The sequence below is a fragment of the Sciurus carolinensis genome, chromosome 7 (genome assembly GCF_902686445.1).
Source record: "Sciurus carolinensis chromosome 7, mSciCar1.2, whole genome shotgun sequence".
NCBI lineage: Eukaryota > Metazoa > Chordata > Mammalia > Rodentia > Sciuridae > Sciurus > Sciurus carolinensis.
The window spans coordinates 116,408,067-116,435,159 of NC_062219.1; the positions used below are offsets into that span (position 1 = coordinate 116,408,067).

Consider the following 27,093-nt stretch of genomic DNA (forward strand, 5'->3'; position numbering starts at 1 on the left):
CATACCAGGGGCCACTGTTACAAATTGAATTTCATAACAGGTTTTCTACTATTTGGAAACCAGTAGACTATGACTTCCCTGGATATCTAACCTGGGCTACTGCCAGGCTATCTCATGTGTTTACCATCTGTATCTGTAATCAGGAAGACAGAGGATGAGAGAACACAGCAACTTGGAACGTTCCCCTCCTGCAGAAGGACAGAGGGAATGAAGTTGGTGACTGTAGCTGGGGGCAGGCAAAAGGATTCCAGATGAGAAGACCAGGAGAGACACTTCTTCAGTATCCTGAAGCGGCATGAGCATTCAATATAGGACCCATCTGTTTTGTTAAATTGACAATTTCCTTTAGCAGGAAATAAAGGTTCATACTGAGTTTCAGACTAACTACAGAGTAAGAAATAGCTTCACTTTTTAAAGACTCTGCTTTTTAAGACATTCAGCATGTAACCTAATTTCATTTGATGGAGTTTGTTTTTCCTTCTCCATTTGCTGCCTAGAAATGTGTTTCATTATCTCCTGCAGAATTGGGGTGGGGAGGGAGAACTGCAGAGTCAGAGTTCCCTGAGCCTGAAGAGCACTGAAAAACTAAAACAAAATAATATTAAGTAAAATTAAAACCAGTGACAAGAGTAGCCATCCCCATGGATTTTCCATTTCAAACACTTCACACCACCCAGCTCTACTCCTGAAGGGCACCGCTGGGCCCCTCCAGGGTCCATTTCACAAGCACTGGAAGAGTGAGCCCAGAGCAAAAGCACAAGCCCCAGACACAGGTCAATTTTATTTGAGGAAAAATGGCTTAAATTGGAGGGAAAAGTTTTCATCTACTAGGCTCCTTTTAGGATGTTAAGATATTAACACTTCATTTTGGTTTTTAAAATTCAAACCTTCCAAAGTGTTCTAACATGAAGATAGGATTTTATCTTTAAAAAAGTAATTATAATGACTTTAATTTCCTAGAATAAAAAGCAAGAACTCAGAATCCGCTTTTTGAATATTGATATGAGAAGAAACACAAGCAATGGAAGAACGTGGACTTTTTAATTCAGACTGGAATCCAGCAGTTATCAGGGAGGAAAGACACATGGCCCCTCCCCGAGGCTCCTGGTGCCCTCTGCAGGTGGAAACCAACTTATTTGATGTCGCACAAAAGGGCCACTCCTCTCAGGATCCAGTGATCCGGGGACAACAGAGTTCGCAAATATACCACAGTGATGAAGGTCAAGTCAGTTCGTTTGGGTTTCTTGTAAATAGGACACACGTACAGCTTGGGGTCCTTGGGAGCCGTGGAGTTAATAGCAAAGATGTGTAGCACTGGCAGCTGCATGAAGAGCACCTTGGGGGTGGATTCTGTGAGCTTCCCATTCCGTCTGTCCCAGGACGCTCCGTCCATGTACAGCCCATAAATATACACACCTTCCTGCAGGAGTCAAGCACAAGGGAATAGGTGTTTTTTTTTTTGTTTTTTGTTTTTTTTTTTTAGGTGCTGCAAGATGGACACCCATTAGTGTTATAAATTTCATCAGTTTGGAAAGAAAACATACGCCAGTCTTAAAAAGCTACCAGAGGAAGAAAGCACCACTGGGAATATCCTATTAGTGAAACACTGGGCCCGATTTTCCTCTGTGGCATATGAAGAGGCTGGCACTGTGGAAATATTCCTGTTCCTGGGGTGCAGGGCGTTGGGTGGGTGTTGCAGGGAGGTGGTGTCAAATCACCTGTACGGGAAGCTAAGTCTCCAAAAGGTCCTGTTTAAGTCGGTGTAAGGAGGGAGTGGGGCAAATGATCTGGAGCTGAGGTCGCGTGCATCTCAGATGAGCTGGTCAAGCCAACCCGAGGCTTAACCTCAACTTAAGGGAGAAGGGCGATTGCACAGCCAGCGGGAGAGTCACAGCGCCCCCAGAGGCCGGGCGTGGTACAGACAGGGGCGTGAAGGGGCCAGGTGAGGGAGTTGCTCTCCCTGTGTCTGAACATACTCCCCAGTGTCTCCCCTACAGTACAGGACCTATCCTAGTGGTCCTCGCCATTAATCGGGGAGATGAGACACAACATACAGGAAAAAAAATTTAAGCAAAGACCTGAAGTGAATAGCTGCACATATTTGTTACTGGAGCTACCTGATGAAGAGTTCTGAGAGCAAGTGCAGGGACTTCTGAGGTGAAAGGTCACCGTGAGAGGGAATGCTCCAAGGTCTTTGTAGGAGGGATGGCCTTGAAATGGGCCCTCAAGGGTGGGCTGCGTTTGGAAAGACAGAGGACAGAAGGCAGGCATCCCAGGCAGGGGCAATGATACAAAGAAAGGCAGGATGGGTGGAGATGCCCAACCATTCTGTTCAACAGAAGGTTCAAAGGTTAAAAGTCAGGGCTTGGCTAGGGAGGAGTATGAATGCTAAGATGAAGAGTATGAACTTTATCTTGCACGCAGTTGGGAGCCAAACAACATGTATTCATTAAAAAAAAGAAAGAAAGAAAGAAAGGCTGAGAGGAAATCACAGGCAGCTCCAATAAACATGCAAGCTCATAAAGTACATTTATGTAGAAGATGGTGACCATTTTTCCATTTCCAGAGAAGATGCGGTATTGAGAAGAGAATGTGGATCATAATGAAGTACCACAAGATTAGTCACAAAGTGTTTTCTGGAATCCCCTTATGTGGGTTAGTGTATGAGGAATATATTTTTGAACCACAAACTGAAGCCACTGGTTTCACAGCAAAATCATGGACAGTCCCAGAAAACCAGGCTATGTGGTTACCATCGTTAACTTGGCTGTTGATAATTATCTACATGAGCAATGTAGGAACCAGCCCACAGTGAATTTTATCCCACTCTAAGTTTCTTTCAATCTCAGGACCTTATAAAGTCATAGAAGGTGTGGCAGATAAAGAGTGTCACCCCCAACTTCATGTCCATCTAATAACCTCAGAATGCAATTATTTGGAAATGCATACTTTGCAGATATAATTAGTTTAGATTAGGACATTAGTGGGTTAGGGCAGGCCTTAAATCTGATCTGACTAATATTTTTATAAGAGAAGACACATGGAGATACACATAAGGAAGAAGGCCTGTGACACTGGAGGCAGGGATTGACAGGATGCATCTATTAACCAAGCAACAGCCAAGACTGTGGGCAACCAGCCACCAGAAGCTAGGAGAGAGCATGGAGCAGGATTCTCCCTCAGAGACTCCTTCTAAAAGCAGCCAATGCAGCCATCACCTCAATTTCAGGCTTCTGGCTTCCTAAACGGTGATGGAATAAATTTCTGTTGTTTTTAGTCACCTGGTTTGTGATATGTTATTGTGACAGCCTTGGGAAACACAGAGATTTTGATACCAAAAAGTAGGGGCTCTGCTGTAACAAAGACCTGCAAAGTGGAAATGACTTTGGGATTGTGTAATGGGAAGAAGCTGGAAGAATCTTCTGAGTCATGTCACAGAAAGAACCTAAATTACCTTGAAGAAAGGTTGATGGAAATTTAGAGGTTCAAGGTGTTCGGGGATGAGGTGTCAGACAGAAATAAAGAACACATTATTGGAAACTGGAGGAAAGATGATCCTTGTTATCAAATGGCCAGATACTTACTTAGAACTTGGAATCATCTGATCCAGTTCCCTTTTTGGACAAATGAGGAAATGAAAACCAGAGAAAGGGAAATAAGTTTTATGAGTATCTATGGGGGCGGGGGCCTCCAGCACCAAGCCTATAGGATCACATTTAAATTCCCACAACTTCTTTCAGTGAACCATGAAGAAGTCAAGGCACAAAAAAGTCAAAGAACTTGCTTAAGCTAATTGAGCAATGCAGCATCTGAGCGGTGGGTCTGGGCGGCACCTGCTTATCTCAAAGGGAGCACCCACTCCTCCCCCACCCAGGCATCTTTCCACCCAGGTCCCAAAGACAAAGGGACGCTACTGGAACTGGATCCAGCCTGCTAACCCAGGTGGTCTCTACTGCCCTCAGCACTACTCTGCTGCCCTGGGTGATTCTGTGAGTAGCCCTGGCAATAGCTGGAGAGGTAGAGAAAATCCTTCTAAGCAAATGCAATCAGAACCCGTAATTATAAAGAAAAGCCACCTGGGGAGTTCCAGGGCTCACAACACCTTGCCATTAACCTCCCACTCTGGCAGATGGAGGAGGCTTGGGCACTGGGGCCTCCTGGTTACAGTGGAACAAACCCTGGCTGCAAAGCAAATGGACTTCACTGAGGCACTCAAGGGCAGTTTAATCAGGACTTGAACTTTCATCCCTGGCCCCAGAATCTTCCCCGCAGCACCTACCGCAGGGGGTGTTGTGATCTCCTCCTTGGTCTGCCGCAGAACATCGTTATGGATGGTCACCGTGTCCAGTGCCCAGCCTTTGTGAGCACGGGTCACTTCCTGCCTCATTGCTGTGAGGAAGCCTTAAGAAAAAAAAAGAAGAAGAAAGAAAAGACTTTGATGCCCTGATGTAGTCCAACTTAGGAACAAGCAAGAGGCAATATTAAGCATTACTTGCCAATCAATCTCCAAACTGTGTTCCTGTTCCAAGAGTTGACACCAAACCCCAGGGGGCCAGTCTCCCAGGGTTTTGTTTCCATGGGGACTGTGACGAGCCACATCTTTCCTGTCAGCTCCTAGCAGGAGCACAACACCCTTTCTGCTTCAGACCAGGCCTTGGTTTGAAAGTCTCCTGGGACCCTAACTGCTCAAGTCCTCTCAGGGTCATAACCCACCTGGCCCTAGCTCATACTCTGTATCAGAAAACACAATATTGAATGTGTGACCGGAATGTTGAAGTATTCTGAGAAACAGCATTCCAATTAAACTCAAATCAAACCATTATCAAGCTTCTATTTGCTATAATGGAACAATTTCATTTAGTCTAAGGAAATAAGGCACAAAGCCAAAATAGGAAACCTAACTTTCAATTTGATCAAACAAAGCAATCACACCGGAAAGGGAATGCTACATGTTTTAACGTTCATAATACAGTTATTTTAAGATAATATGTGGCTCTGTATAGCGTGGCCTTTCTTTAAACTTAATATTTGCAAATCATGTCATTTAATTTGATAAGAGCAGTCTTTCCTGGAGAGTGGCATTTGATGTTAGAAAAAAAAAAAATACCCTAAACTTTAAAATGGACTTCTAAACCTTAAGTTTTATTTGTGACCTATCTGTTATATTTTGGCCCCAACGGAAATATTGAAAATCATGGAGCTCTCCAGTGAGTGAAATGTTGGGACTCACACATCTCTGCTACTGTTAAATTAGTGAACTCAAGAGTCAAACTAACAGGTGAAGCAATAACGTTTTGTTGGGTGTGAAGGGGAAAGGGGGGAGTCCCAAGGTGTAATTTCCAGCACTGAGTTAAGACCCCTCGGAGTTGGGAAAGGAAGACGAGGCTCCCAGCCGGCTCTACTAAGGGAGTCAAGTTCTCCCCATTACTAAGTGAGACCCTGGGAGAGTCACTCGTGGTCATTCTTCATTTGTCACTGCTCTCTGGAGTGGTCATGTGTGCCAGGCACCACTCTGGGTGCGTCGACCCCATAGATGAGGAGGCCATCCGTGGACCCTGCACTCCAGGGGCTCAGTCTAGCAGGCACGTGGAGGGAGGCAGGACAGTACCACAGTGTCACCAATGAAGGTGTGAACAAAGCTCGGGCCAGCTCAAGGCAGACCTGACTGTGGAGAGGAAGTTGAATGCGGCTCTTGAGGCACAGGATTTTGCCAGATGGGACAATTTCAGTGGGAGGAGCCGCAAGCGCAGTGGCACAGAGGGCCACACGCAGGGGGCAGCGGTGCCAGAGAAGGCTGCAACAAATGTGGGGGTCAGAGCTCACACTTGGTTCTGTGGATGAGGAGGAACCACGGAGGACAAGTGATTTGGTTGTACTTGCCTCTCGGAATGCTTACTCAGGGTGCCACCAAGACAGGATCTGGGGTGCTCATGAGGACCCCTTGTGTTAATTCAAAAGACAAGTTGTCAGTCAACCAGAGTAAGAAAAGATGATTTTATAACACAAGATATTAACCACAGGGGCTGGGGCTGCGGCTCAGTGGCAGAGCACTTGCCTAGCACGTGGGAGGCACTGGGTTTGATCGTCAGCACCGCATAAAAATAAATAAATAAATAAAATAATTATTACAAAAAATTAACCATAGGGGGCAGAAAACATGATGGAAGTCTGCCTGGCAGCAACTGGAGTCAGTGCCTGTACCTTGTGTGAAGCCCGGAGAGGTGATCTGACCAGCATGTGATCATAGTGACTTTCACTTCAAATACCGGGGGTCCCACACTGTAGTAGTAAAACATCGTGTGTGCTTGCCAGTCAGTGGGATGTGTGACCACGATGATCAAACTCAATGCACCCTCTCATCACTCCAGGAAGATGTCATTTCCATCACTCAACAGTAAGTGTTCAGTCATGTGGTGTATTAGATACTGCACATCCAAGTAGAGGACTTGGAATTAAATTGACCCTATTTTATGATATTTTAAAATTCATCACTGATCTATGAATCTACAAGGTCATAATGTACAAGACATGAATCCTGGTCAGAACCATCTATCTACACAAGTTGAATAATTGAATTTTTCTATAGTATTTGAAGTTCCAACTAAATTGCAAATTTGACCTCTCTTCATATGGCCGGCTCTCAGACAACGCCACAGGTGTCAAATGAGGAAAAAGCTGGATTCTCTCTAATGTAAAACACCTGCTTCAAAGGGCAGTCGTTATCAAAGAGCTCTGAAAATCTCTAGTGCAGTTAAGGGAAGGCCATTTCCTGCCTTCTCCCTCCTGGGAGTATGCATGACATTGCCCAGTGGATTTCGACAATAAGTATCCTAATGCTTAGGAAGCAATCTGAGTCTGCTAGGAGGTAGAATCTAGAACAAGTGTCACCTTGAACCATCAAGAAAGGAAAAGTTCTGGGCACGGTGGCACACACCTGTAATCCCAGCGTCTAGGGAGGCTGAGACAGGAGGATCACAAGTTTGAGGCCAGTCTCAGCAACTTAGCAAGATCCTTTCTCAAAAGTAAATAAATAAATAAAAAGGGTTGGGGATGTGACTCAGTGGTAAAATGCCTCTGGAATCACTCCCCAGTACCAGAAAAAAAAAAAAAAAAAAGAAAAGAAAAAGGAAAATGTTAAAATGTTAAATATTTTTGAGACCTAAGAGTGGAAGGCAAGGAACTATTCCATAGGTCAATCCTACTCAAGAGAACATGGAGAAGACACTTGATAGTTTTGTTTACGGTTCTTGAAACGAAAACAACCCTGAGGAAGTCAAAGGGTAGTACATCTACTGAAGTGTTCATTGTTTAATTTAATAAAACAACTGTCCATCTTTCTTGGAGACTGATGTCAAATCTAATGGATTCCAAATTTGTTCTTTCTGAAGCCTGTATAATTTTAAAAGCCTATTGATACACTTTTCTTTATAAGAGTCTGGAAATCAGTACCTTTGTTTTGGTACAAATTTAGTATGAGTAATTCTTAAAGTGGGGAGAAAGCGATTCATGGGTTCATATGTCTGAAGGAAGAAACAAAAAGTTGGGGAAAGTCTTCAACAATAATAACCTTCTTCTTTTCATGATATTTAACCACCCACATGGAAAGTGGCAATTTGACTATTTAAACATCTGAGTTACATGTGGTCTAAATGAGATGCTTTAAAAAAACTTCCCCTTCAAACTCATAAAGCATAATGAATTCTTAAAACACTTGTCAAGCTTGTTCTCTCTCTTTTTTTTTTTTTAATCACTTTTTAGCTTGGATTATACTTTGGAAACTCAAGTCTAAAGTAATACTTGTTATATGTGAATTCCTATAACAGTTGTAATCCAGCATTTCAGCAAACTAATTACTGTTGTTTGGCTTGTGCAATCAGTTGGCTTAAAGCAAGCCATGGAGTACTTTAAGTATCATTTCATACAAGGGCTTAGAAAAGATGAAAGAAATAGCTAATCAGAAAGGATGTTCTCCTCAACTTTATCAGGAGTGGTTGGTGTTCTGTAGCCATGGACCTATACCAAAAATAGGCAACATATTTTTCTTTCTGTAATAAATGAACCAGCCCTTCTGTAATGGGCCTTAGGTTGTGTAGTATTTCCTGTCTAAACAGTTACCAAGCCTCCCAGAGGCATCTCTGAAGATGAGGAGAAATGATGTTCCTGCCACAAGTTTATGACAGGCAGTTTTTCCCCCAAATGAGAAACAAATGTAGTTCATTGCTAAGTTAAATAAAAGGTCAGAAATCATTAAGCAAAGATGGGGTTGATCAGTCCAGTTGAATAAGAATATACTAGGCACCTCTTCTGATTCTTTGCTGGATGCTCTAAGGAAGATATCTGAAACTGCTGAAAACTGGAAACTCCAGGGGAGCTTTTAAAACTCCTAAGTCCCAGGACTGGGGCAGTAGCTCAGTAGAAAAGCGCTTGCTTAGCATGTGTGAGACACTGGGTTCAATCCTCAGCACCACATATAAATAAATAAAATAAAGGTCCATTGACAACTAAAAAATATTAAAAACAAAAACAAAGACAAAAACAAAACCTCCGGATTCCCCAATCACAATCCAGGTCAACAAAACCAGAACCTCTAGAGGTAGTGTCCAGGCATCAGGGTTGTTGTAAGGCAGGGCTAATTTTCAGACTTTACTATTCACAGAACCATCTGGGGAAGGGGCTCTGATGGGCATGTAGGTCCTGATGCAGTAGGTAGGTCAAGGATGGGACCTGAGGAGCTATGTTTCTGTGACATTGACACTGGGGTGAGTAGACCACATAACCAGTAGCAAAGGTCTAAGTTCAAGGTCCTTCACACATTAGGATGACTAAGGGAGCTTTTTTTGAAGTTGTAGATGGACATATTTATTTATTTATTTATTTATTTATTTATTTATTTATTTTTACATGGTGCTGAGGAGGGAACCCAGTGCTTTACATGCTAGGCAAGCGCTCTACCACTGAGCTACAACCCCAGCCCCTAAGGGAGCTTTTAGGAAAATGGATTGTACAGACTCTAGAGGTCTTATCCCCAGAGATTATGATATAATTAGTTTGGAGCCCCAAGCATTAAGTATGTATTAAAAGCACTGCAGGTGATCCTATTGGGGAAGCGGGTCTGAGAACCGCTGCTCTGGGGAAAGCTGTGTGAGACAGTCCCTGCAGCCACTGACCCACATCGGTTGGGAGAACTAGCTTGACAACCGGGAGGGTAATGCCTCCCAGTAAATATCAGCAGGGCTGTCAGCAGCATGAGCGGAGTCCTTCCGGGGGGGCCCCCGAGACACACATTCTCTGAAATGCCATTCATCCAGGAGATGGCTGGCTCCAGCAAAACCTGAGCACAACCGGAAGAGCTGGGAGGGATTCTCCTGGCAAGGGTGGGGCCTGTTACCCTAACGTGTCTCACACTCTGCAATGGAATTCCTTGCACTTGCTTGTCTCTGGGTGCTAGTTTTTCCCTTGACCCACGAATCCCACTTCTTCCCCTGCTCCTGAACTTTCCCATGATTCCTTCTGGCATGATTCTGCCTACTCACAGAGCATCCTACCATCTTGCCCTTGCTGTAAGCTGGCTCAGCCCTAAAGACCTTGCTCCTCCCCAACCTTCCCTCCATCCCTTACGAGACTCTGCTGGGACCTCTGGCCACGAGCCGCTCCCCTCGTTACTCATGTCATCTGCTCCCCTTCACTGAGTACCCTGCCAACACCAAGGTCTCTTCAGTCCCACCCAGCAGTGCAATCTGGCCCCTCCTCCACCCCCTTTCTTCACTTCCTTTTCTGTTTCCTCTAGTTCCATCCCTTTCATCATTTGCCAAGCAAAACCTGGATCATGAATGGGCCCAAATATCTCTCTTCATATACCTATACTTACCGTGAAAAGAAAACAAGCAAGCTTGCTCCTCTTACAGCTATCCTAAAACAAGCAAGCTCGCTCCTCTTACAGCTATCCTCCAACTTGCTTCTCCTCTCTAGAGACAAGTTTCCTGAGAACTATCCATACCGTCCACTCCCGCTCCATGCCGCCTGACCCCTCCACCACCCCACCTGCTCCACTGGGACTTCTCCTGCCAGCAGGCTCCTTGTTGAGAAATCTGTCGACCATTTGGGGCCCCATCTGGCTTGACCTCTGGAACCCTCCCTTCTCTTGGTCTTCCCTGACCTCTGCTCTCCTGGTCTCCCTCTTCCCAGCTGTTTGGTCTTGAGTACTCATTCACTACAGTACGTGTGAGCTGGAAGGTATAAAGGGAAAGGCAGAAGAATCCCAGTGAAGATGAGTTGGGAGGAAGATGAACAGGCAGGTCATGGCACTGGTGAGGCACATGGGGGCATGGGATATCCTACATTGGCAACTGGAAATGAGGAATCAGAATACTGCACTGGGTCTTTGGGCAGGTAGAGAGGAATAGTTTACATATGTGAGAATGGTTGAGCTCATTGACAAGGAGCCCAAGTCCAAGGGCAGAACTACCCTGAATGAAGTCCAGAAAGTGGGCTGAGAAGTGGCCCTCTAAGGGATAGGAAAAGAACCACAGAAAGGCATGGATGGAAGCCGAGACTTGACAGAATTTCCAGAATTAGCATCCTACCTGTAGCCAAGGGGATGCAGTTGGCAGGAAGGTCATTAGGTATGGGGGCCTTGCGGAAAGTGGTTTCAGTATATGATGGCAAGGGGCAGATTACAGGATGGCTGGTGAGGAAGGTAACCATGTGCAAGAGCAGACTTATAAGAGATGAGGTTGTGATGCAGGCCAGTACTAAGAAGCCCCTCGCACATAAGGACAAGCAGAACTGGATGTTATTCCCCAGAGGCATTTTGAACATGTCCCAGTCCTTCGTTAGTTCTGGATTTGTGCACAGGGTAGGTTAGTGCTGCTACTATTCAAATTCCACTCACCCAGATTCCCTCAGACATAAGGGGCAGCTCTGGCCCTGCAGACAGTAGCACTGGGACCTGCTTAGAATTGCTACTAGATGAGAAGTTGTCCCCCAGCCCTTCCAACCCTGGAGTTCTATTAACCCTCAGTGCACTCTTCCACCTCAGCAAACAACGGGCTCTTACAACCATCCTCAAGACAAGCATTTGGAAATTGCAGCTAGCTGCTGACACTGCCCGAAAACAAACAGGCGAGAGACGGCCAGGGATTCTTACAGAAACACAAGATAACAGGACAGAAATTACCCATCTCCTTGCTTCCGCAAAATCCCCTCTAAGTGAAAATCTTGATTCATATTAGGGAATAATAAGTTGTTACTGATATCTGCTACAGCAGCCTGGATGGCTTGTCAAGACACTGAGATAAAAGCACAGGAAAAAAAACGAGCGCAGTTTGGCATCTAAATGGCATCACGCTCCAGACTGAGTTAGACATTTGGAAAACAATGATAGCGCGTGGTTCAATCTAATATGGAGGTGTGAGGCCTGGGGGGCACGCTCAGCCTCCGCCTCTGTGTCATTAGCAGCACCTGTGAGTCACACCGACATCAAACGGTAAAGTGTGGCTATCAATTAGAAGGTTTCAAAAGGCAGTCAGTGCTCTGGTTTGAAGACAGGTTCTTTACAATTCATATTTCTTAGGTTTACATACATTCCCACATGCAGTGCGCTCTCACTCTTGCTCTCGCTCTCTGTCACACACACACACACAAACACACACACACACACACACACACACACACACACACAAGCTCATGCTCCGGTATCTAAATCAATGCCCTGCAGAAGGGACACCTGTGGGGAAAAAGACCACGGCAATCCTTTGCAACCCAAGAGGGGCAATCTTAGACGGGATGTGAACATGGGCACTGTCACTGCTGGAGGGACCAGGGAGGGGCAAAGGCTCTCTTGTTCTGAGGAATCGGTTGGGAGGAAAATCCGTGCACTGAAGAAGCTATGCCATTCAACAAATACAACAGGGTCACAGACGCAGAGAGCTTGACCATTTTAATCAAATCTAATTGCCACACGGTTGAGCTCATCAATTGCTACAGAAATGATTGTGGTGGGGGCTGAAAATACCAGCCGAGCTGCATGGTGGCTGACTCAGCCTCTTCAATATGACAAACATCGGCCAGTCATAAGGCAAAGGAGCAGTGCTGCGGGCAGCTCCGGCTTGGACAAGGATGGGGCTGGGTGGGAGCAAACGAAGCATGTCACCTGTCCTTGAGGGTCTCAAAGTCACTTTGGGAAACACACAGCAGACAGCAACAAATGCCATATTGTTACAGGATGGTAAAATTAAGTCATAGGAGATTGGTATGTGAAAGTGTTTTACAGTCCAGGTGAGTTTGACTGTATACATTTGTTATGACACTGTGGCCTCTCAGTGGTCTCTTTGCAAACCTAATTGTGTTTTACTTACTTGTGTGTGGTTTTAAAAAAATATTATTGGTGCATTATAATTATATGTAATAGCGGGATTCATTGTTATATATTCATGTATGCACATATTATAATTTGTTTGATTTAATTCCCCAGGACATCCCCTTTTTTCTGTCCTTGTCCCTCCCTTGGGTGCCCTTCTTCTGTTCTACTGGTCTCCCTTCTGTTTCCATGAGAAGCCCACCTACTTGGTGTGGGGTTATTTTTTAGATCCATCAACTAAAATGTTTTGAACTAAATAAGGACATCATTTCATTGAAAGAAATGGGGGTAGAAGATACAAAGCTCAGGAGACGCATTCATGTCAAGAAGCCTAGCGTTGTCACAGGTAGGTCAGCAAGGCTTTCAACTGGAAAGGGCTTCGTGCACCCTGCCTGTGAACATGCATGAGCTTGCTGGATTTGGCCAAGTGGTGTGGAACAGAAAGTAATTTGTCAAGAGGAGGAAATGGAAGTGGGAGGTGATTAGTGTGCAGGAAGAGTTGACTTCCAGTCTTTTATGCAATGAACATAAGGGTGAGTGTGCCTGCAGGCTTATATGTAGAGGGAAGGGTGCTCACTTGAATAAGTCTGGGCTTTCCAAACACGGAGAGCCAGGAGAGGAAGAATAGAAGTCCCACTTGAAAACAGAAGTGAAGAAAAGAGAAAAGATTCATATCACTAACAGGTGCAGGCAAGTAAGAAGTTAACGGAAATGTACATCTACATTTGCATTTCTTTCAATATTGTTCTGGTTTGAACATTTCTTCACACATATTAACAATGAGAGACGAACCCGTAAAAATCAAGTCCAGTTAAAGATCAGTTCAAAGTGTTAATTAGAGGTTAACACTTTGCTATCTTAAGTTTACATGTGAAAAAGAAAACAAGATAACTATTGGAAGAAACATGATGTAGGGCATGACCTAGTCATTTGTGCTTCTGGAAAGCCAGGAATGAACCATCTCAGTTCCCTGGTTTCTGAGTATCAAATATACACTCAATGACCTCACAGATTTTAAGACCAGGGGTCCTTATGCGCTTCTGAGCTCCAGGTCTGACCCCGCAACCCAGCACCTGGATGTTCTCCCAGCACTCTCCGACATCCAGTGCTCCTCCTGGTCTTGCCACCCAAGGTCCCTCTTCCATTTGCTCCCTGTCCTGTACTTTGCCTGCAGCCTAAGCCACAGCCTTTGCTTTCTCAAAAATCCCCATTTGATCACTTCATCAAATCTACTCCCCCGTCTGCACCTTGTAAATGTCCCAGGTTCTTCCAAGGACCTGGTAAGAGTCTCACTGCTCTGGGCCCCCATGTTCTAGTCTACCCTCCACCAGTTCCTGGGATTATCTTCTGACCTTTGGTTACTTCCCATGGCCTTTATGACATAGCCAGAACTCCCCTGGAAGACTTCACTCTCCAGCTTCTACCCCACTGCCTGTGCCCCTGTGTCCTGAGCTGGCTGTCCTTTTCCACAGCACATGCCTGGTCTTTGCTCAGGCCTTTGCCTGCGATGTGCTTTCTTGCATCCACACCCTGCAAACCCTACTCACTGTTTCCTGTGCCAAGCCATTCTCAAGCCCTGCCAGGGCAAAGTTAATCTCTGTCCTTTCTACCACCGTGGCCCTCAGTTCTCACACCGGTAGGGCACACATCACATTGCGTTAAGGTTTGCTGATGCATTTGCCTTACCAATAAGATTACGGGCTTCTTTAGGGGAGGAATCAGGTCTCGAATCTGTCTCTGATGAAAGCACTCAGCACCAGGGCTGGCAAATGGAAGGTGGTTAAACAATCCTGATTAAATTAGATGCTATTTCTTCAGGCTCCCCAGTCAGGACTTATCTGGTGACAACTTACTCAAATAGAGGAGACAAATCATGAGCCTCCAGCTCAGTGTATTTTCACCAAGGGAACATAGCTGGTAGCCAGCATCCAACTCAGAAAACAGTATTCTTGGGCGCCAGAAGCCTGCTTATGCCCTCTCCTAATCACTACCCCCACCCACACCCCAGCATACCCAAGATTCTGACTTTTGACACTATAGATCTGCACCTGCCCTTGTCCTTTGTATAAATTGAATCATACAGGATGTAGTGTTTTCCGTTTGGCTGCCTTTATTCAACGTTATTTTATGAGATTCAACCACATTTCTGTGAGTAGAAGCAATTCATTCTAAATCGGTTTCTTAAATTGTATTACAAATGGCACCATGAGGTGCAGAACCATAAGAAATCCAACATTTCTTCATTTTGGCCAAGAATCACTTGAAGTAAAACTACCCATATTGTAGTAAGACATAAAGTTGTTGTGTTTTGAACCTTATGAACTCTGACATGGAGTGGTTAACTTTCTCAGTAAACACTTTCAGAATGAAGGAAGAAATGAAGCAGGATTACAAAACACTCTTTCAGGGCAAAAAGACCAAAGGTCCTGGTTTTGAGGGAGGAAGACCTGCAAAACTCACTCAATACTTTTGCCACATGATCGTTTTTGAAATGGGTCTAATTTTCTGACCTCAGTGAACAATTTTTTGCATCTTCTGGTGCTTCATTTTAAAAATTTTCCACAAGCATTTAAAACTAGTGTTTTCCAAAAATATTTTTAGTTGCAGATGGATACAACACCTTTATTTTGTTTATTTAGTTTTTTTTTTTTTTTAAGTGTGCTGGGGGTCGAACCCAGTGCCTATGCGTGGCTAGGCAAGTGCTCTACCACTGAGCCACAACCACAGCCCAAAACTAAGGTTTGAGATAATTTTAAAAAACTCTTTCTATAACAAAATGACAGTTTGCTGAAGTGGTGGAAAACAGGCTTTTGCCACTACATTATCGGATAAATATAAGAGCAACTTCAGATCAAACTGTTAAGCAAGTAGAGAAGGATTATCTGTGTTCTCTGACCTTTGAAAGAACACATCCAGCACCCGCCAGCTCTGCCATGCAATGCCACCATCCAACCATCCATACACGTGTTCCAGGTGCTGCCCCCTCTCCTAGGAGCACATACCTTGGGGATTAAAGAAACCAGTCATCCAAAACACATTAGGCCTCCCTTCAAATATCCAAGTGGAGAACTGAGCGTTTCTTTCCAAAAGTTCAGTAAACCAGAAGCCCAGTGTGGACGAATCCCAGGACACCCTTTTCCAGAGCTGAGGTATACGAGCATCATACATGTTGTCCAGGGCGTCTCTCAAATTCTGAGGAAGATAAGGTCAAAATACATGAGTGAGAAATGGCAGTAAAAGAGGGAGGTGACTGCTGAGCTGCTGGCAGCTCACCTCACTCATGATGATCGTCCCCTCGATGGCCAGTTTCAGATCACACAGGCTACTGCGAAGTATCGAAATGACTCTTTGCATTCTGTCGATTTCTTGTCGAAGAAAGATATTCATTGAATTAAGATGCCCCATCTTTATCAAACGAGCTTTCACCTAAAACAAAGCATAGGATATAATAAAGGAGAATTTTAAAACATCTACCATTTCTCTTCCGGCGACCTCTCCATTCTCGATTCTTTCTCCTCCTCTGGATGTATCTCTAGTAGACCAAAGAAACTCTAAAACATCTCTTGCAGAACCAAACTTGCCATTAAGTTGCCCATTTTCTGAGCTTCAGAAACTATGGTTCAAACAAAATTATTTTTATTTCCTACTGATTGTACTTAGCTGATAATTGGAAATGTACTTTTAAAAAGCTGAAATAAGAGTGTACCTTTCCCCCCTTTCAAATGATTAAGTACTAAGTGTCAGTTAAATATTCTTTTGCAATCTAACCTTTATAAGAGTACAGTGGAATATTTTTTTTCATTATGCTTGCAGAGCTGTAATTAGAAATGTCACAAAAAGTTAATACAGCCCAGATCTTTACAGAGCAGTTACCAATGAATACGATTTGCTGTAGTTTCCTAAGATCATGGTTGCCTTGGCTATGGTAGCTAAAGAGAGCCTTTCCTAATCTAATCAATGAGCATGTTTGACTTTGTGGGAGAGCCATTACAATGCACCTGTCATTTTTTCCTTTGGGTATATCATTTACCGACCATTTTTCAGAGATCAACACAAGAGTCTCTGGTTGTGGGAACAATAAAACCTAATGATTATTGGAAAATAAGCCAATGTATTTTCACATTTCAATTTAGTGATGTATGCCAAGAAAAGAGTGGCGACAAATACTGGCAGGCATGCAGAAAGGGGTCTGAACTTTCTGCTAGCCACAGTCTGAGAGATGTTGGGACAGAAAGCCTGTGGACAGACACAGAGGGGGAGAGAATTTAATGTGCTGTTCCAATCCAGAGAATCCAGCAGGAAGCCTGGAACCACCCGGAGATTCTCTGCCAGAAACGACCACGCCCCTTCTTGGAGACAGAGGGACTTTGGGGTCTTCTGAACCGTCCCCATTGTACAAAACAGGTCTCTGGCATGGCAGTTTCTTGTACTAACGAACACCTCTGTGTTATCGCACAGGTCATTTTCAGTGAGTGAAAGGTGACCCAGGAAAGCACAAACTTAGAACGAAACAGAAATATAAAACCAAATAGCCTGGACAGAGCCACTTACAACAGCAGAACAAATAAGATCAAAATCACAGGCAAACATGCCGGTAGAGGCCCTGGACCTAGTCCCACATACCAACCTGCAGTGAGTCTCCTGAGTTCCTGGTTCTAGAACCTACATTCTTCCAGTCTCCAGAGCCTTTCTCTTGTCTCCCTTCCACCTTTGGTGCCTGAACAGCATACACATCCCTTTTTGATCATGAGTACTCTGGAAATTCATTTTTTAAAATTTTTTTTTAGTTATCAATGGACCTTTATTTTATTTATTTATAGGCGGTGCTGAGAATTGAACCCAGTGCCTCACACATGCCAGGTGAGTGCTCTACCACTGAGCCACAACCCCAGCCCCTGGGAATTAATTCTTAACGAAAAGGGAAATTATAGAAATATAATTCTGCAATCCTACAAATGGGAAATTAAGCCCAGGTATTGATCACAGCATCAAATCAATAGCTCAGGTCCCTTTAGTATGCTAACAGCCCCAGATCACCTTGTCCTGCCGAAAAGAAAAACTTGCCTAGTGAGGTGGACAAGCACTTGAGCCCAGGAGTTCAAGGCCAGCCTGGGCAGCCTAGTGAGACCCCATTCAAAAAAAAGTTTTTTTTTAACTAAAAATAAAAGAGGAATTTTGCTCAAGATAGACATGCCTGGGAAAAACTTAGACCCCTGAAAATGTGATTCTAGTACTGATTGTATTTTGTGTGTGATTATTATTCCAGACTAAGATTGTCATTTTATTAATAAAATTAAAGATCTGTTGTGGTCTAAAGTTGGACTTGCATTGTTTCTGGGACCAGGTAGTCTCTTCTACATAATGGAGCTAATATTTATCAAGGAAGCTACAAACTTCACTCTACTGTCACATTTTCAAGGACACAACTCTTCTACGAAGTAAGTGATCTTGGAAGAGGAAAGGGTTAGATGTCCCTCAGTACAAACTCCTTCCCATGCAGGAATCTACTGGGCAGCTCAAATGATAACCAGGGCTTACAACCTCCCTTTGGCAATACCAACCCTGTGGTAGATGTATAGAGTCAGTTTATCTCATTTTCCCATGCCAGTTTAAAAAACCTTTCAAGGCAGATATTCTGCCTCATTTGTCTCCTGAAAACCACCCACAATGAGCTGCTGAAAGTATGTCCTTCCCACATTTATCCATCTGAAAAGTACTTTCTCCCTTACTATACAACCACTCCTATGTGAAACTATTGATGTCAATATCCTAACCAAATGCCTTGGCGGCCATCCATACCGTGCAAATGAAAATTGTTTTAAGAGGCAAGAAAATTGTTGGAGGCACTCATTGATTCTAGAATCAGTTTGAGTTCAATTGATCACACTTTGGTACGGGGGATTGAACTCAGGGGTGCTTTACCACTGAGCTACAACCCTAGTCTTTATTACTAATATTATTATTTTGAGACAGGGTCTCACTAAGATGCTTGGGGTCTCCCTAAGTTGCTGAAACTGACCTCAAACTTGCGATCTCCTCAGCCTCTCGAGTTGCTGGGATTACAGGTGTGTGCCTCTGCGCCGGGCTCAGTTCAGATTCTTGCTCCACCACCTAGCTTGTTTTCTATGGGTACTATCTTGAGGACTAAGTGACATAATTGCGTATAAAGTACTTAACCCAGGGCCCAGTGTATAATGAGTGCTCAAAAATGCCAGCCACAGCCCCATGATGACCTCATTCTATGAGCTTAGTGTGGTGCTTGGAAAACTCCAGAATGAGAACCGGATGCTTATAAATAATACCCACACTAATTGTTCAACCCTATTCAATCAGTTCCAGGAGTAATTAAAGATCGATTAAGTAAACAGGCTATCTCCATCTATAGTCAAAACGTTTTAAGCATCTTTAAGAATACCAAATCCATGATACCTCTGCTTTTTGGCCTTAAAAATTTTTAAACTATTATTTAGCACAGATTAAGGCATAATAGCACACATTGGTAGATAACTGGGTTAATGTGGAAGATTTGACTGCAGAGGAATTAACTTATTAAGGTAGTCTTAAAAGGAAGTAAAAGAAGCATATCCAAGGATGACCAGATAAACAAACAATTTAGACACAATTTAGATAAAGAGTTTAGTAATATAGACAAACAGAATTTACTACATAGTAATCGGCCACATAGTTGATAACAGATAAATTACTGTTTTCGTGGTAATCAGACTTAGATGGTTAGATGCACAAATAAACGCCTAGACTGTTATTCTCTATCCAACCAAATACAACATTTCCATGGTCAACTCTAGGAGAAAAAGGACAGCAAGAGGGCTACATGATGTACTCCAAAAGAACCCCAGATCCCAAACTATGGCCTCTCCCTATTCCAGCTATAGGCAGAAGCCCACAGACAGGTAACTTTGGGGCTCCCAGCATCTGGGTGCATTTTTCCCAGACTTGGGGAAGCAGGGCAGTGGGCACGTGGACCACAGTTGCACCTGCAGCACAGGTTAGTGTCTGGCCTTGCAATTGAGGAGCAAAACTTTACTCAGTCCAGTTAGGACTCTGGTAAAGCTACCACCATCAGTGGTGAGGGATGGAGGCTGAGGATAGGAGAGGAGGCCCTAGAGGGCCAGAGGACGTAGCTCTTCTTCTTGCATGAGGAAGAAGTTCAAGTTGAGGACCTTCCGGCAGAATTTTCAGAATATCCAGACATTTTGCCATAGATAAAAATTGCCTTAGGTCAGCAGTTCTCCAAGAGTGGTCTGGAATCCCTGAGGGCCTAAGGATTCTTGTGGAGTGGGTTCACAGGGTTAATCATTTTGTTTTTTGTTTTTTTCCTACAGAAATACTAAGAGGTTAATTGACTCTTCTACTCTTTTGTCTTTGTGGTACTGGGAATTGAACCCAGGGCTGTTATACCACTAAGCCACATCCCATCCCTTTTAATTTTTTAAAATTTTGAGGCAGGGTCTTGCTAAGTTGCTTAGGGTCTCACTAAATGGCTGAGGCTGGCCTTGAACTTGCAGTGCTGCTGACTCTACCCCCAAAGTCACTGGGATCAAAGCTGTGCACCACCACACCCAGCATTCTTACTTCTATTCTGTTATGACTATACAGTGGAGTGTACCAAAGGTCACATGACATACGATAACACTGAACACAGAAGTAACTCAGAACACAGCTGTTTTCTATGGAGTCTGACATTAAAGAGATCCACCAAAGAGATAAAGCAATCCCACCATTCTCAGTGAATTGTTTTGTCTTGGAAAATATGCATTTAAAAACATTAAAAATGCTATTTATATTAACATGTAATGGATTTATTACTGTTTTTAAAAATAACAATATTTTAAAATTTCTCTATAAATTTCTAACTTTAAATATCAATAGATATTAGAAACAAAAGTTATTCAGGATCATCAATGATTTGGTCAAGGGGTCTTGAGATAAAAAAAGTGAAGAGAAGTTGATTTAAGTTTTTTAAAAAAAAAACTAACAGGAGATTGAAGAAGTAGAAAATTACTGCCATCCATTCTGGGGACTGAGTCGGTTTAAATGGCTCACTTCCCTAACCCTGGCTAAGAGCTCCAGGGAATGAAAAATACAGGGCACGGACATCCACCAAAGGTCAGGTTAAAAGGACGACAGAGCAGGCCTGGGCCAGAGGCTGGCAGGGGGCTCTCGACTAGAGGGTCTAGATGTCTTGCACTTCCAAGACTGGAATCCAAAGAGGGGGAGGGGGTACAGAAAGGGCAGCCGGAAGGAAAAGTGGAGACGAAAGGAAGTAGAGAAAGGTTTCAGGGCAAGTGGAGAGCAGACTTTGCAAGATGCCTGGGCAAGAGTGAGGAAAAGAAGACCAAAAGGTTAAAAGGGAGTTGAAGATGAAAAAGGAGTGGGCAGAGGCGGGGGACCGAAGGCACGGTCCCCAGGGGATGTGCTCCATGCACAGTGGGAAGACCTGGGCTTACCTCGTGGGGAACGTAGTCAGGGGGCAGCTTGCTCAGCATGTCTTCAGACAGTCGGTAAACGATGGCCTCCCGGGTCTCTCCCACTCCACCTCCACTCTCTTTGGGCTGAATGTTGGTGATTGTTTCAAGAACATCAGAAGCTGTATTACTCTGATACCTGATAGAAAGAGGGACTGTTTAGAATGCAACAGAGACACAGTCTCAGAGATGACCAAGCCAAGGTGAACTGACAGGATCCCTTCAGTCAAAACCAGAGAGAAGGAGGAAGGAAGGAAGGAAGGAAGGAAGAAAAGGAAGAAAGGGAGGGAGGGAGGGAGGGAGGAGGGAGGCAGGCACTTTATACCATTAACTATGAAAAAAACTAGAGGTCCTTTCTACTGCCTCCTAACGAGACATCAAGAACATCTCAGAAATGACAATCTCCCCCTCTTCAGAGAGATTCCACACACATCTCTGGTAAACCAATTCCATGCCTGACAGTTTTGGTTGTCACCAACACAAATGCCTCAGACTGGACCACAAACACATCTCCTTTTATTCTCTCCCCCAACCCCTGCTCAGGGATGGGTCCTAAGAGTCTATCCTAATTGGTTAGATCAATGGAAACAACACATACTATTTCCTCACTGAATTATAGATTATTAGGATTTCTTCAGTCTTTTGTTATTTTGTTTCTCCATGTTCCCACTTGTTTTGTGATTTCCAAGGTGGTCTACCAGTGTCCATCTGCCCCACATATTCACAAGCAGCCACCACCTTTAAAGTCCATTTTGTCAATGAAGGTTTACTATTTGCCAGGCCCTGAGCTAGGTTCCAGGATACAGCAGTGAACCAGGCAGAGTCCACACTGCAGAGGAAGAGGATGTTACATAACGCCACTATGAAAAGTTCTGTGGAGGAAAGGTAGGATGCTTTAAGCTCTTTCAGGTTGACCAGATGCTCTGAGGTGCAGGACCCTGGGGTGCTGGACTGGTTAGTTATCTGGACACCCATGTTTATTATATGTGTACGTGTGTATGTGTGCATGTCCATGCACAGATCAAAAAGCCTTTCTCTCCCAGCACTGGGATTAAATCCAGGGTGCTCTACCACTGAACTACATCCCCGGCCCTTTTTTTATTTTTTATTTTGAGACAGGGTCTCACTCATTTGCCTAGGCAGGCCTTGAACTGGTGATCCTTCTGAGTCCTGCCATCATGTCCAGCTGAAGTCTCTCTTAAAAAGTCACATGTGAGTTGAGAACTGAAGGTGGGCTAAGCAGTGGGGTGGTGTGGGAGGTAAGAAGGACATTTAGATTAGGAGGCCAGGGCTGGAGGTGAGGATTTCAGAGCATTCGAGAACAGAGACAAGCCAGTGAGGTTGGAGCCAGGGAGCCAGGAGAGATGAAGGCGGAGATGAGGCAGGTTAGAGCGTGCAGTGCCACGTGGGGTACCTCAGGGATTCAGAACATCACCCTAAAAGCAACTGCCAACCACCGAAGACTTCTCAAGCTAGCGCGGGATGATAGGACCAGATTTAAACTTTTCTGTCTTTTTTTGAATTCCTATTTCATGCCCTATAAATGTCACATAATTCGATTTGAGGAATTATTGTTTCATCTGTAAATTTTATCTCCTGTCCAGATGTAAACCACAATCACATTTCCTTTCATAGATATTACAGGCAATCTACAAGGAATTCGGCAAATATATGAGATTAGTGGTTTGTTTTGTACATTGTTTTACTGAACAGAAAAGAAGCCTTTATAATGTGATAATATGTGGCAAAATCTTCTATTTGCATACCTTTAAATGTAGCAATTCGCATGTAAGAATTCATCCTAAAGAAAGAATCAGACAATCCATTTCTGAGACTGTAGTGCAGTTGTCACCATGAACCACCCTTTTAAAAACAACTAAAAATGACAGATATGATATGAAAAACGCCTTTTAAAAAATATTACTGAACCATAAAGACACTAAGAAATCCTCAGGGCCAAAGAAAATACCGAGTGAAGATGAATCCAGAGAGATAAGCCAGATTTTACTGCAGGGGGCATCAAGCGACCTTGGCATTCTTGAGTCTCTCTTTAGATGGTACAATAAGAGGGAGATATTGCTCTCATACCAAAGACGAGAAGATTCCTATAAAAATCTGGGACTGTCAATGTCAGGGTAAACTAGAGATAATCCACCTATCAGGATGGAAAGGAGGCAACTTGTTCTACTGAGTTCGGCACTAAGTAGAGTAAAATGTCTTTCCTGAAATTCTTAATTCATCAGGTTTGTGATTACCTGTGTAATCTGAAAAAACTCAAGCCAAGAATTTATTTTAGGTTTGTCTCAGGAATTTCTAGATAGTGGATTGAAAGTACCTGATGAACATAAACTCAAATCTTCCCAGGAACAACATACCTTCAACTCCAGACTCAAAGAATCCAATAATTAATTTCCAGTTGGCTTGAGTTCATAGTGAAAAGTTAAGAAAAACAAACAACAAAACACCTTATCAAGAAGCAAGGCACTGTGAGCATGAGTCAGTAGTGATAACAGAAAACAGAACCAGATCTGCAAAGATCTTAGTAAAATTTCAGGTGCATGTTATAAAATATTAATATTAAATAGGAAACTATAAACATGAATACCATGTTTGAAAAAGAGCAAGCAGAACTTCTGAAATTAAAAAAACAACTAGAATTTAAAACCTGTATTCATGTTTTATTGCTGCTGTAACAAATGACCACAATATCAGCAGCTTAGGACAACACAAATTTATTGTCTTACAGTTCTGTAGGTCAAGTACAATACAATTCTCACTGGGTTAAAATCAAGGTGTTGGTAAGGTTTGGTTCCTTTTTGTAGGCTGTAGGGAAAAATCCATTTCCTTGCTCATTTTGGCTACCAGCAGAATTCACTTCCCTATGCTTGTAGGACAGAGATCAACAATTCCTCCTGGCTACTAGTCAAGGACCCTTCCCAGTTCCTAGAGGCCACCTACATTTCTTGCCTTGGAACCTCCTCCTACAAACTGGCAGACGGGGAAAAGCCAGCATTGGCAAGTCAAGTCTCCTTCTTTGATATCTCCTCCTTCAACTTCATCTCTCTGAACCACTCTTCTGTGATTAGATTGGGCCTGCCAGATTATTCAGGATAACATTCCTATCTTAAGGTCCTCAACCTTAATCACATCTATAAAGTCTCTTTAGTTACATACAGTAACACATTCATAGGTTCTGGAGATTAGGATGTAGACATGCTTAGGGGTCCATTATTCTGCTTACCCTAACAGCCATAATGGATTAAAGAACAGATCAGACACAATCAAAGAGAGAATTAGAAAACTGGAAAGTAGATCTGATGATATTATACAAAATGTGGCAGTGGAAAAAACAAATGGGAAATATAAAAGAAAGGTTGAAAGGTATGTAGCCTAAAATGATAAACTCGAATCAATATCTCAGCAATGTTTAGGAAAATAGACAAGGGAGAACAAAAAAGAGAAAATAAGTGATGAAATAATGACTAAGAATTGAATGAACCTGGCCGGGTGCGATAGTGCAAGCCTATAATCCCATTGGCTTGGGAGACTGAAGCAGGAGAATTGTGAGTTCAAAGTCAGCCCCGCAAATTAGTGGGGCCCTAAGCAACTTAGTGAGACATTATCTCTAAATAAAGTTTGAAAAAAAAGGCAGTGGGTGGGGTGTTGAGAATGTGGCTCAGTGGTTAAGTGCTGCTGAGTTCAATCCCTGGTAGAAAAAAAAAAAAAAAAAAGAAATGAACGAATGCATGAACATCAAGTAGGACAAGCAAACAAATAAATAAATGGAAATATATATATAAACACATCACAGTGAAACTGTAACACACCAACAACAAAGAATATATTAAAAGGAACCAGAGATAAGAAACAATTACCTAGTAAGAAACAACAATAGACTGGTAGCCAATCCCTCAATAGTAGCAACAAAATCCAGAAGAAAATAAAAGAGCACTGTCTATGTGCTAATAAATAATAATTATACCTCTAAAATTGTGTGCCAAGCAAAATTGTCTTTTGGGGGTATGAATGAGGGAAAGAAAAAAGATTCAAATAGACATTTCATGAAAAAAATCTGTATGAATGGCCACTAAGTGCATGAGAAGATACTCCACCTTATTATTTATTAAGAAAAGGCAAATTGAAACCACAATGTGATACTACATCACACAAGAATAGTAATAACCAAAAGACAGACAATAACAAGTATGGGTAGAGACAGAGAAACTTGAACCTTCATAATTGCTGGAGGGTATTGTAAAATGGTGCAGTCACTTTGGAAAACAGATTGACAGTTTCTTAAAATGTTAAAAACAGATTAGTTGTATAATTCAGTAGTTTCATTTCTAGTTATCTACTCAAAAGAAATGAAAAGACAAGGCTGCACAAAGACTTGTACATAAGTATTTATGACAGCATTATTCATAACAGCCCCTAGGTGAAAACCACCCCAATGTCCATCAACTGGTGAACGGACAAGCAAAATGTGGTTCAGTCAGACACTGGAATAATAATAATGATAATTTGGCAATAAAAGGTAATGAAGTACATACTGATACCTGAGTGAACTTCAAAAACATTATGTCAAACCAAAGAATCCAGACACACAGTGTACAAATGAGTTCACCTAAAATGAGAGAATTCAAGGTGGGCAGATTATACCTCATTTAATCTATTTTTCAAAAAAGGAGGTAAAAAATGAGGCATTTTCAGAAAAAAATACAAGAGTTAACCACCATGGGCTGTCACTGAAGGGAAATTCTAAAGAATATACTTCAGAAAGATGATTCAGGAAGATGATTCTGATAAAAGGTTTGAGGTCAAGAATGGGTCGATGCATGGGTAAATCTAAACAAGCATTATAGTATAAAATAATTAAATCTAGGCCTAATTGTGGGGTTAGGTAAAACAAGATAAAAATTAAAATACTAAAATGTCGAGGGGAGTTTTTGATTAAATATATTAATTTTAGGTTTAGTTAAGAATGGATATTGAGATTTCTAGGGTAACTGGTAAAGAACTGAAACAGAAAACAGAATTTCCAAATGGCAGAGAGGAAAAAATTGGAATGGGAAAAACGCTCATTTAGCAAAAGGCCAAAATAAAGAATGAAGAAGCATAACACAGCAATAGTGATATAAAAAGGGCAATGTTTCATAATTATACTTTGTATTTTATGCATTTTAAATATTCTTTTATAGCTACTCAATATTTAATAAATCAGTTTTAAAAGAAATAATCAGACATTTGTATAAAGATGTACATACAAAACTTTATAAGGATATTTGTAATAATAAATCCTGCTAAAGTTCTATAAAAATCTATACAGACAATAAAAATGGTAATGTAGCTCTACACTCAGTGATAAGGTGAGGTGTCACTGAGAGTTTATAGAATAAAATACCATGGTGCAAAAACTGGATATGGTATGATCTAATTTTTCTTGATAATATTGTGCATACTGATAGAGTAAAAAAATCCAGATGGATATTTTGACAGTGAAATTTTTGTATGATGAGTTTTTTCTGCAATTATTAGTTTCTGCCTTATATTTTTGATATTTTATTCCTCTCAATAAGAAAGTATGATTTTTATAGGAATATTAAACTATTTTTTATTTTGAAAAATAAGAGAAAAAAAAAAAAAAACCCAGAGGCAAAGCCCATCCTAAGTATCAAACACTTGACAGAGAAGATTCCATGGTGAATGTTTTAAGTCCTCTGAAATGCCTCTTCCAAACCCCCCCTCTTTATACCCCACCAGAAGGCCCTCTTCTCACTTCTCTCTACAGCATGTGGGGAGGGAGACTCACACCCTTTCCCCTCGTCATTCCAAGGTGCAAATTAAACAGCCTTCCATGTCACTTGCAGCCATGGAATGCTGAATCCCAAGGATCTACTGGCAAAGTTATCTGGGCTTCTTTGCTTGGAAAAGAGTTGCATTTTGTGGAAAAAGAGAGACTTATGCAATTGATCTTTGAATTCATTCAGGAAGGCGGGTGAAGAATGGAGGACACGCTTCCATCTTGAGCACTTATTGGATTGGCAGGTAGAATACCACACTGGACCCAGACATGTGTATCCAGACTACTGCACTCTTTCCAAAAGCTGTGGCCATGGTAAGTGCATATGGCAACACGCTTGACATACTCAACTTCAGTCAGATACAGTGATGATGAGAATCTTAGTGTCCTATCTATCGAGTGTTTGTGACCCCATTCAAGGTCAGGGTATCACCTCCATATTACCTCTA

General features: G+C 42.6%; 1 protein-coding gene across 1 annotated transcript in view; it reads right to left on the reverse strand.

Moving 5' to 3' along the window:
- Window positions 1-1,132: 1,132 nt before the first annotated feature.
- The window catches only part of Dnah8 (dynein axonemal heavy chain 8), a 252,532-nt gene continuing 226,571 nt past the window's right edge, over window positions 1,133-27,093 (reverse strand). Inside the window, 5 exon segments of the mRNA XM_047558191.1 lie at window positions 1,133-1,420; window positions 4,280-4,401; window positions 15,361-15,550; window positions 15,632-15,784; window positions 20,827-20,983. Coding sequence (XP_047414147.1) covers window positions 1,133-1,420; window positions 4,280-4,401; window positions 15,361-15,550; window positions 15,632-15,784; window positions 20,827-20,983 — 910 coding nt within the window.